At 36.3% G+C, this 11,818-nt stretch overlaps 2 protein-coding genes across 3 annotated transcripts in view; both read right to left on the bottom strand.

Annotated features, from left to right (window-relative positions):
* Window positions 1-134: 134 nt before the first annotated feature.
* On the bottom strand, window positions 135-4,140 carry dnajc27 (DnaJ (Hsp40) homolog, subfamily C, member 27). The gene is made up of 7 exons (XM_076094911.1): window positions 3,769-4,140; window positions 3,080-3,162; window positions 2,922-2,991; window positions 2,203-2,367; window positions 1,925-2,047; window positions 1,685-1,845; window positions 135-1,282 (listed from the first exon to the last, which is right to left on the bottom strand). The coding sequence occupies exons 1-7, from the start codon at window positions 3,853-3,855 to the stop codon at window positions 1,150-1,152; spliced, it is 822 nt and encodes a 273-aa protein (XP_075951026.1). The 5' UTR covers window positions 3,856-4,140; the 3' UTR covers window positions 135-1,149.
* Window positions 4,141-4,872: 732 nt separating this feature from the next.
* cd247 (CD247 molecule) overlaps window positions 4,873-11,818 on the bottom strand; it is an 8,609-nt gene continuing 1,663 nt past the window's right edge. Inside the window, exons 2-9 of one of the 2 annotated variants that reach the window (XM_076094909.1) lie at window positions 11,674-11,795; window positions 7,154-7,251; window positions 6,989-7,033; window positions 6,794-6,841; window positions 6,548-6,580; window positions 6,386-6,439; window positions 6,266-6,295; window positions 4,873-6,175 (exon numbers count right to left, since the gene is read on the bottom strand). In XM_076094909.1, the coding sequence (XP_075951024.1) occupies window positions 6,110-6,175; window positions 6,266-6,295; window positions 6,386-6,439; window positions 6,548-6,580; window positions 6,794-6,841; window positions 6,989-7,033; window positions 7,154-7,251; window positions 11,674-11,734 (435 nt within the window). In that variant the 5' untranslated portion in view covers window positions 11,735-11,795 and the 3' untranslated portion in view covers window positions 4,873-6,109. Of the gene's footprint in view, window positions 6,176-6,265; window positions 6,296-6,385; window positions 6,440-6,547; window positions 6,581-6,793; window positions 6,842-6,988; window positions 7,034-7,153; window positions 7,252-11,673 lie in introns of both variants that reach the window. The other variant, XM_076094908.1, reaches the window with a different exon arrangement.

Below are 11,818 nucleotides of genomic sequence, written 5' to 3'. Positions count from 1 at the left end.
AGCATAATAATGAACTGATCTATAAATATCAACAAAGAAGCAACAACGGGGCTGATGGGTAATGTAGTCTTTAAGTGGAAAAACCACATTTGACGACGTGTTAATGATTTAAATGTTATAAAAAGACATTAAAGTGACAAGTGGAAGCTCCGCCTTTATGTTTCTGACACATGTAAAAATATAATAACATATTCAGCTCACATGTTTTCTGATTTTAGTTTAACAGTAAAAAGTCGTAAACGACGTCCCGTCATTCTGTAAACGTGATCAAAGAATCGTAGAAAATAAACGCTGTTTAACGGAAAAGTAGAAAATGAACTCTTTGAGTAAATAATAACGATTTTAACTCATAACTTAAATCCATTATTTAACATTTGAGGGAGAAAAAGATTAAAGACAAGAATAAAAAAAAAAAAAGATTTTCAGGGAACAAGAGAAGAAGAAATTAAACATTTTAGGGAACTAATTTCAGCAAACATCTTGCTACTTAAGGGAACAAACTCTGAATGTGAGGGAACATTTTGAGTTCAGTTTAAGAACAAACTATAATTTAACATTTGAGAAAATATTCAATAACTTAAGAAAAGACATTGAAGTTTAGTTTTAGGGAACAGATGAGTCACTGAAGGGAACATACGCATCTTCATCATCATCATCATTGGGACGTTTGTGTAAAATATAAACGTTCAACATTATTAATATCAAACATGCATTTTGTTTACGTCGCACTTTAAACTTCTATTTTGGCAACTCGTCTTTAAAACGTGAGAATAAAAGACATAATTTCACACTGACCTTTGACCTGCCGCTCCGTTGAGGTCGTCAAACACATCTGGAAACTCGGTCTTTTATTTTGAAAATCTAAATTTATTACTGTTGTTTCTTGACTTCAGACCTCAAAGTGCTGATTTTAATCTTTGTTCAATTAAACAAAAACAACTTCTCAAAATCTAGTTTTACTTTTTCTTTCTTCAATTTTGGCCGGTTTGAGTGAATTTGAATATTTAAATGTATCTTTAATGTATTTTGTGGCGCTCATCGTCTTCCTCCTCACATGGACAGAAACAGTTCTCAGACGGCGGCGTGTGATTGGTCGCTTCATGTCTGAGCGGTCCAATCAGATGGAGGCGTGTTATTTGCTGTTATTTGTTATTTGATGTTCTTGAGCAGAGACGTGCGAGCGTTCACAACGGCCTTGAAGGCGTCTTCGCTGCCGGGGGCGACGCATTTATCAGGATGAAGAAGAACCGCCAACTTCCTGTACGCCTTGTTCACCTCCTCCCTGGAAACAAGCAGGTAGGAACCAACGTGAGACGGACAAATTAAACAACACGCATATATACACACATTATTTATACATATATACACATATATATATATATACACATATATATATATATACACATATATATATATATATATATATACATATATACACATATATATATATATACATATATACACATATATATATATATACATATATACACATATATATATATATACATATATACACACATATATATATATATATATATATATATATATATAACAACCATGGCAATAATAATAACTATAACAAAAGCTAAAGCTGATAAAATAATTATGAAATAAAAATAACAGCAACAACAACAATAATAGTAATAACAATAATAAAACAACAACAATAACAACATAGGCTCACCGCGTGGCTCCAGGCTTCACCCCCAACATGTCCCATGAGTCTTTGCTGCTGCGGATGCGTCGGATGGTGTCGGCCTGCTCTTTGGTGAAGCCCACGTTGACCTCTGACACCGGACGCTTCCCTCCGTTCTCACACATGTCGGTGATGGAGGAGAAGAACGCCTGAGAGGAGAAACACAAAGTATTTAAATACATATATATATTATTACTAAATATATAAATATTATGAATAAATATATACCTGAAACATCTCGTTGATGCCCTCTCCGCTCTGAGCCGACGTCTCGAAGTAATGGAAGCCTCTAGACTCCGCCCACAAACGCCCCTCCCCCTCGTCCACCACACGCCGCTTCGTCAGGTCCACCTGAAACCAGAGAGGTTAGTTCCTCCCCTTTTATATTTAGCCCCTCCCCTCTGTGACCACCTGAAACCAGAGGAGAAGGTTAGCACCTCCCCTTTCCCCTTTAGCTCCTCCCCTCTCTGTGACCACAGCATCTGATTGGACGAGCCCGTCCTCACCTTGTTGGCGCACACGATGAACACGATGCTCTCCATGTTGGCCTGAGAACCCATTTCCTGTTTCATCTCCCCGAGCCAGCTGTCCAGAGCGTCGAAGCTCTCTCTGAGGCCGACGTCGTAGACCAGGAGGACCCCTTGACTGTCTTTGTAGAACTCGTTACGCACCTGAGGAGGGAGGAGAGAGGAGGGGTCTGAGTGCCAACATATGGGTACCATGAGAGAGCTAAGACTCTGATGAATGCGCTGATGTGTTTTTATGTTTGTGGTGTTATAATGTGAGCTCCAGAGCAAAATACACAACTGGTACCGTCTGCTTTCTTTGAGAAATTAGTGGTCAGATTTAACATGGAGTCTAATGGAGCAGTTGGTTGGAGTTCATGTCGCTCTGCGGCTCTTTGAGCCAAATGTGTAAGTCTGTTGGATTCCACAGACACTTTGAAGCAGTTTGTTTGGAAAATCACAGAATACTTTCCTGCTCCGCTCCACTCTGACCATGATGTCATCACTCTAGCGCTGAACAAGCCGTGCAATACACACCCATTATAACATCTGAAACTTAATCTGTGGCTTCATGAAAACTGTGCTAGTTATCAAAATGTCCATTTGGCTCATTAAAGTGCAGCGTTTTGTCTACATTTTAAACTTTGAATCATGTTTCTACGTTAATGTACGGCTAGTCAATATGGGCCCAAAGTTACGTGTTTTTTTGCTCTCTTCACCTCATAGAAGAACGGATGACCGGCCATGTCGAAGATGTTCACTTTGATTTCTCTGTCTCGAACCTGAACTCTGAAACCACAACACTCATATTAGTATAAGTAAAGACGGTAGTACAGTACCGTACAGTAGTACTACATCAGATAGATACATAACCTACTTGGTGACGCCGTAGTCGATGCCGATCGTGGCCAAATACTTTGGAACGAACCTCTTCTCACAGTAACGTTTGATGATGCAGCTCTGACACACACACACACACACACACACACACACACACACACACACACACACACGGTTAAGAGGAGCAGTGGTGTTAATATTAAACACAAAGATGGTTATTCAGGCGCCTCAATGTATTACAGCACAAGTCATAATTATCATGAAATCATGACATTCTGAGAAACATCAGATAATCCATTACAAGAGAATAAACTCCACTCATTGCGTATTTCACAGAAGATGTGGATTTTAATGTCATTTCATGCATAAACGCACGAGTTGAAGTAAAGTTGATGGAGTGTTTTAGAACCAGCGGGTTCTGCTCTTCCATTCGGCTCACACATCACCAGCAGAGACACCGCTGAGTCACAGCAGCACCGGTCACCTGCTGCAGCGTTAGCTCCCCCGTTAGCCGCATTAGCATTAGCTGCTGGATCAAAGCAGCAGGAGGAACGTTCATAACACATGACGTTATTCAATATGTAGAAGTATTCTATGAGCGGATGTTTAGAGAGCACGGTAGTCTTTACAGATAACGTCTTTGTTGATTTCATATCTGTGTGAATTAGCGGTAAAGAGTAAAGAAGCGTTAAAGTGACGGGTTTTAAACGGACTCTGGTTTCTTACCTTTCCCACTTCCGCGTTCCCGAGGCTGATCACCTTCACGCGCAGAGACTTCTTGTTATCTCGTCTCTTCGGCGCGTTTGTTTCCATTTTAATATCTTTTAAATTCACGTTTTTCACGAGCTGCTCACGAGGAAGAATTATCAACAGCTGCGTCGTTGTTGTTGTTGTGAGCGTAGCTAACAGCTGTTAGCAAGCCGGCTAGCAGTTAGCGCGGCTCTTAAAATGAGTAATTCTGGTTTTAATTAATCCCGCCGCGTTGTTTTACTTTAGTCCTGAAGCTCATGTTTTCAGCTCCATTGTAACTCACAGCGGCCTGATGCTAGCCTGCTATGCTAACCAGCTGTTTAGGAACAGCGACAAGTTAGCCACAATGAAGCTAACGTACGACTTCCGCTACTCTTTTCAAAATAAAACTGATTGTTACTCTCTATATATTTGAAAATGAGAAAACTCAACCTTATATTCACATATATATACATATATATATATATATATATATATATATATATACATATATACATATATATATATACATATATACATATATATATATACATATATACATATATATATATACATATATACATATATATATATATATATATATATATATATGTGTATATATATATATATATATATATATGTATATATATATGTATATATATATGTATATATATATATGTATATATATATATATATATATATATATGTATATATATATATATATATATACATATATATATATACATATATATATATATACATATATATATATACATATATATATACATATATATATATATACATATATATATATACATATATATATACATATATATATACATATATATATATATATATATATATACACATATATATATATATATATATATACATATATATATATATATATATATATGTATATATGTATATATATATGAAAAGATATATGAAAAGATTGGAAAAATACCTGGGAATGTTGAGATGACAAAACGAAATATATAATTTTTCTTTTTTTAAAGTTTGAATAAAATAATTCAAACCTGAAAAAAACGTAAAATATATATATATATATATATGAATCCAGCAGTTGGCAGTAAAATGTCATATTTGTGTTCTTTAATAGATTTATTGAGACATTTTAATGAAACATTTTAATCTCAGAGATAAACTCAGATTAGCTTTAACAGAGCGATCATGAAAATGACCAGAACAGCAAGATATTCATATACAAAACAGCACAAATTCTCAGGAAAATATCGAAACAATAAAACAAACGATTGATTGTTTCAAAGTTCAGATCGATCAGGAAATACTTTCACAACTCAACTAACTGGTTAAAGTATTTCAGTATAAAAGCATCAAAATAAGAAATCAACAGCAAAATAAAAGTACAATGACTTTTAAAAGGGATGAACTTAAAGCTGCTCTACATATTGTTATTTTTACAGTACATGTTTTTGTAATTGTCTAAAGTACGGAGGCCCAAAGCATCTAAAACTCAGCTGCTGCACCTCCCCTCTGGAACGCCCTCCCCATCCACATCCGTGAGGCTCCCTCCCTATCAACATTCAAACAAGCCCTCAAAACCCACCTCTTCAAACTCGCCTTCACCTGCTAACCCTGCACCCCACCCTCCTTTACATGACCCATTCAGCACAGCTTCTCCAGTCATTCTTTTTTTTGTTTGTTTGTTTGTTTGTTCTGTTTGTCTCTGCCTTGTAAAGCATCTTTGGGTATCTTGAAAAGCACTATAGAAAATTGATATATTATTATTATTAAAACTAAATAAACTAAATTTAATAAAAAATCATTTTATCTTTTATTTTAATTCAGAGCCAGTGATGTGATTGGCTGTCATTTGTTTTGATTGACAGTTGAAGAGTTTTATGGAGAAAAATAAGCTTCAATTAAATCATTTTACTGAGAAAATAAATATTTGTCTTTTCTCACAACTTTATGTTTCTGTTAAATTATTTTGTTAAAATATCTCGATGACATCACGATGAATAATTGTGATAATTTTAGGGATTTTATGGATAGTGAAAATGTTTTCTAAATAAAAGATGGACTCTTTCCATCCTCGTGGTGTTTGAGAGGTGGACAGGACGTGAGGGGGACAGGAAGTGATGTGACAGGACGTGAGGTGGACAGGCCGTGAGGGGGACAGGAAGTGATGTGACAGGACGTGAGGTGGACAGGACGTGAGGGGGACAGGAAGTGATGTGACAGGACGTGAGGTGGACAGGACGTGAGGGGGACAGGAAGTGATGTGACAGGACGTGAGGTGGACAGGAAGTGAGGTGGACAGGACGTGAGGTGGACAGGAAGTGAGGCAGCATTAGCGAGGAGGAAGAGGCTGCATCTGCAGAGAGTCGTAGGTGTCTCTGGAGGCCGCGCTCAGACCCTGAAGACGTGAACACAGCGATCAATACACATCAGATATCAAGAGTTGTATTAATAATTAACTCATATTAATAACTGAAGCTTCACTCACCTGGTAAACCTGCTCGTTCTTTCTCTGACGCTGAGACACAAACATTAATAATGTGATTAATAATCAATCAGACACTGATCAATGAAGTGAACAGATGAATACGTGAAGAATCAGACTCACGTCTCTCTTAACAGGAAGCTCTTTGTATTCTCCTTCTGTACGGCCGGTCAGACCCTGAAGTAAACAAACCTCATGAGCATTAGTGTTCACACTAATGTTATACTTATTCATATCATCAAGTCACACACGTCATCGTTCATATTAACATGTTCGATGTCTTACGGTGTAGACAGCGTTGTCGTCCGTCGGGCGGTTCTACGAGACAGAACACATCACAATGAATCAGGTTCTTCAGGGTTCTAATCAACTCACTTCTTAAACTACTTCGCCTATTTTTCTGGAATATTTCGTAATGTTTGTTTTTCGGGTTCCTGGCGATGAATCGACTCAGTTATGAAATCATGGCACAAACAGGGTTCTGTTATATTCTATATCTCAGGTTCTATGTAGAACCACAGCAGAACTCACTCTTTGTCTCAGCTGATTGTAAGCTCCAGAGCTCTGACCCTCCAGATCCTGAACACAGAGACACGTAAACAACAACAACAACAACAAACAATGACAATGATACTAACAAGTCTTATAATAATAATAAATATAACAAGTATAATAATAATAATAAACATAACAAGTATTATAATAATATCCCGTTGGTTGACTCACGCTGTAGACGCTCTCCTCGCCTCCCTTCACTTTGGTTGTAAAGAACTAAAAGATTTGAATAAAATATATTAAATTATGAGGTGAAGATGAGAAGACTCGGGCCTGGCCCTTTAAATGTGAACTGTGCAGCAGGAAGCCTTTTCAAAATAAAGGGAGTACACAGACCTTCTCCTTGATGAGCATGGCGGTGATGATGAGTCCGTAGAGACCAAGGAAGCCGTCCAGGATGTAACACAGCTGAGGGCTGTACATCATCACGGCCTCTGTGGAGGGAACACAGGCTTTTATTGTGGAGGACACACAGGCTTTTATTGTGGAGGACACACAGTCTTTTATTGTGGAGGCCACAAACAGGCTTTTATTGTGAAGGGTAGCTGTTATATTTATTTTCAAGAAGAAAGATGATTTCTAAAGTTATTTTGAGGAGCGAGGCATCATGGGTATTGTAGTGCGAAGAGTCTGAACAGTGGCCTCATAGATAAATATAACTTACATCGTCTGATGATCGCGGCATCAGCTTCCTCGTTCTCATGACAACGCGTCATGGTCACTTTAGTATCTCAAGTGTGTTCGTACAGGAAATGTGTGTGTGTGTGTGTGTGTGTGTGGACACGCGATCAGCTCAGCGTCACACATTTTAAAAATCAAATTAATGGCAGTATTAGAGGTAGTATTAGTGACAGTATTAGTGGTAGTATTAGTGGCAGTATTAGTGGTAGTATTTGTGGTAGTATTAATGGCAGTATTAGTGGCAGTATTAGTGGCAGTATTAGTGGCAGTATAAATGGCAGTATTAGTGGCAGTATTAGTGGCAGTATAAATGGCAGTATTAGTGGCAGTATTAGTGGTAGTATTAATGGCAGTATTAGTGGTAGTATTTGTGGTAGTATTAATGGCAGTATTAGTGGCAGTATTAATGGCAGTATTAGTGGTAGTATTAGTGGCAGTATTAGTGGTAGTATTAGTGGCAGTATTAGTGGTAGTATTAGTGGCAGTATTAGTGGCAGTATTAGTGGCAGTATTAGTGGCAGTATTAGTGGGGCGGCCGTGGCTCACTGGGTAGAGAGGGTCGTCCGGTCGGCGGTTCGATCCCTCGCTGCTACATGTCCTGTGCCGAAGTGTCCCTGAGCAAGACACTGAACCCCTAACTGCTCCCGGGCGCTTCTCAGCAGCCCACTGCTCCCAATAAGCTAGGGATGGGTTCAATGCAGAAGTCAAATTTTGTATATGTGTATATGTATATGACAATAAAATCCTCACTTTAGTGGTAGTATTAGTGGCAGTATTAGTGGTAGTATTGGTGATAGTATTACTGTGTACACAGAAACCTCTTTAAGAAACAAACTGATCTGTTTTTATGATAATTATGAAAAAGATGTTTTCATCTTCCAGTTGATTTAATAAAGTTTCATTTTGCAGTTTCTACTTGATATCCTGATGTACTGAGGTACAGTGTGCAGTAAAACTACTAATAATACTGCGACAGAGACAACTGCTGCTTCTCATCCATTCAACCTTCAGTCATACTTTATATCTATAATATATATTTATACTCAGAATAAACAGGAAGCTGTTGGTTTTGTTACTGGAACCAAACTGTCATTAAAATGTCAAATTAACTCGTTTACTGTAAACAGCGAACGGAAAAACTGGTCTGACGTCAGTTTCATGTTTTCTGTCGTTAGTTTTCCACTTTAAAGGAATCGCTTCATAAAAACAGCTGATGCACAATGAAACCGTACATCAGAGTACACCAGAGTACATCAGAGACTGTAGTATTAGCAGTACATGTATTACAGTCACACACGGTTCTATTCAAAACCTGCTTTAAAAAAGGTTGAATTTAAGAGACAGTTTAAAACATCTTTGAACTACTTTAACATTTACTACTAACTGCTGTATTTTAAATATCACTTTTAAGGTCGATGTTTAGATAATCTATCGTAGTACTAGTCCTGGTATGTTAGAGATTATTATTATTAGAGATAATTAAAAAAATAAAACATAATATTTCATATCAGACAGTAGTACTAGTAGTAAAAGTACATTACTTCTTTCATACAAAGACATGCAGCTCAGTGATTACAATTGATAATAAAAACGAATTATTTTAAAGAAACAGCAGTTAGTTTAAGAATTTCAAAATAAAATGCAAGTATCGCAGTAGTTGTACTACAGCAAGTATATTTACTAAAGTATTGTACATCAGCTTCATATTTAAAGTTATATATTAACGTTGAATCTGTTGTCCTGTAGATTGAGTTCTATTCAGAAGCTGCTCGTAAAAGGCAGAAGACACGAGATGAAACGATTGAAATATTATTACAGACGGACTCAAACAGGAAACTTTGATCTGGTTTCTGATGAATATCAAAGTTTATCTGATGATCATGAAGATGAAATGTGTCACGCACGTCTTTAAAGAAGAGCTTCAGTTTGTTCGAGTGATTTAATAATGTTATATAAAGGTTATATAAAGGTTATATAATGGTAATAGTGGGTTAATAAAGGTTATATAATGGTTTAATAAAGGTTATATAATGTAATAGTGGTTTATTTGCAGCCCACCAGACTCTATTCATTTCTTAACTACTTTCAGCAGAAGTGCTCCTGGTATGATACGATAGAGTTCATGTGTGATGATTTTCTTTGTGCAGCTGCTCGTTCTCGTTTCTGACGTCGAGCGATGAAACTGCCGCCTCAAACGTTTTCTTTCGGGTCACATGACCTCCTCATCGCTTCGGCTTTAAGAGTTGCAGCTTAGAACCAACCACAGAGTCGCTTCCTGAAACTGTTTGTGGTCAATTAATGTAGTTTGAGCTGAAGCATGAAGTATTACTACACCTCAGACACTTTAATAAGAAAAGTTAAAAAGGTTAAAGCAACATTTGAATCAACACCAAATGTCTTGTGTTGTCTCCTTAGACTTTAAATCAATCATTTAAAACGTCTTTATCTAGTAAAAAAAACTTTATTTCTGAGTTTAAATGTGTATTAAGAGAATTAGAGGGTCATTTAATGTGTTCTGTAATGTTAATGACCCTTTAATAACCTACATTTAATGGTTCTTTATGTTAATAACCCTTTCATAACATATTCAATGTGTTTTATGTTTTCATTTCTCTGCTGAAAACCAGCTGCTGGTAGAACTAAACTTTACTGGGTTTAAACTGGTCTTTACTGGTCTAACACGGTCTCTTAATGCTCTAAACTTTATTGGGTTTAAACTGGTCTTTACTGGTCTAACATGGTCTCTTAATGCTCCAAACTTTACTTGATTTAAACTGGTCTTTTAATAGTTTAAACTGGTATTTAATGCTCTAATCTTTACTTGATTTAAACTGGTCTTTTAATAGTTTGAACCGGTATTTAATGCTCTAATCTTTACTTGATGTAAACTGGTATTTTTATAGTCTAAACTGGTATTTAATGCTCTAATCTTCACTTGATGTAAACTGGTATTTTTATAGTCTAAACTGGTATTTAATGCTCTAATCTTTACTTGATTTAAACTGGTATTTTAATAGTCTAAACTAGTATTTAATGCTCTAATCTTTACTTGGTTTAAACTGGTATTTTAATAGTCTAAACTGGTATTTAATGCTCTAATCTTTACTTGATTGAAACTGGTATTTTAATAGTCTAAACTGGTATTTAATGCTCTAATCTTTACTTGATTCAAACTGGTATTTTAATAGTCTAAACTGGTATTTAATGCTCTAATCTTTACTTGGTTTAAACTGGTCTTTTAATAGTATGAACTAGTATTTAATGCTCTAATCTTTACTTGGTTTACACTGGTCTTTTAATAGTCTAAACTGGTATTTAATGCTCTAATCTTTACTTGATTGAAACTGGTATTTTAATAGTATAAACTGGTATTTAATGCTCTAATCTTTACTTGGTTTAAACTGGTCTTTTAATAGTCTAAACTGGTATTTAATGCTCTAATCTTTACTTATATATTTTGTTGACAGTATAAAGTTATAGAAACAGCATTAAATGATTTTTCCAGACGTCCAGTTAAAACATGTTTGTGTCTGCAGGTCCAGCTAACATTAGCATTTAGCTTTCAGGTTCAATTTAAAGTCCAAACATGAATAAAGTCTCATGTTGTTTCTTCATTTTACACAAACTGAGTTGATGTCAGGGGAAACGTCTCAAGTTAAATCCTTTGTGTTGATGCTAATGTTTCGTTAGCTTGTGTGCTAATCTGTTACGTAAACAACCCAATGATGATTAGCTGCTACAGTTAGCTTCAGAAGCTAAAGTCATGATATTTGACAACATGGCCGCCAGAGAGAACAGAGACGACTCTTTTCTTCTTCACGGGTTTGTAATGTTGGATGGTTGTACACAGATAGATCTACATTACTACGTATATATACACACAGTATATACACACATATATGTATATATATATATATTGTATTTTCAGACCAGTTGAGGAGGAAGAAGCATCTTTTAGTTTTGAGGAAACTCTTTGAAATCTTCACCGACATCTTTTATTTTGTCGTTTCTCCAAAATCAACTTTCAGAAAATAAAGCAGATAAAAAAAAGACTAAAATCTAAATGTGAATATTTTCTTCTTCTACTTCTATTATTAATCAATATGCTAATTAAGAGTAAGAACCGGAGCGCTCAGAGGGAAGTGAACGAATCGTTGGTCTTAAATGTTTCTTACCTGCTGGAGGAAACACTGAGACCAGGACCAGGAGCCCAGAGACCCAGGTCTGGATCTCCATCACGAGCCGGTTTTACTTCTTCTTCAGACTGCTTTAAGACGACTGACGACGTCTGGTGTCTCTGAGTCGAGTAGAAGTGGAACA

Source organism: Anarhichas minor, unplaced genomic scaffold (assembly GCF_050575085.1).
Source record: "Anarhichas minor isolate MPS153535 unplaced genomic scaffold, ASM5057508v1 ptg000018l, whole genome shotgun sequence".
Lineage (NCBI taxonomy): Eukaryota > Metazoa > Chordata > Actinopteri > Perciformes > Anarhichadidae > Anarhichas > Anarhichas minor.
This window is presented reverse-complemented; position numbering and strand designations above follow the sequence as displayed.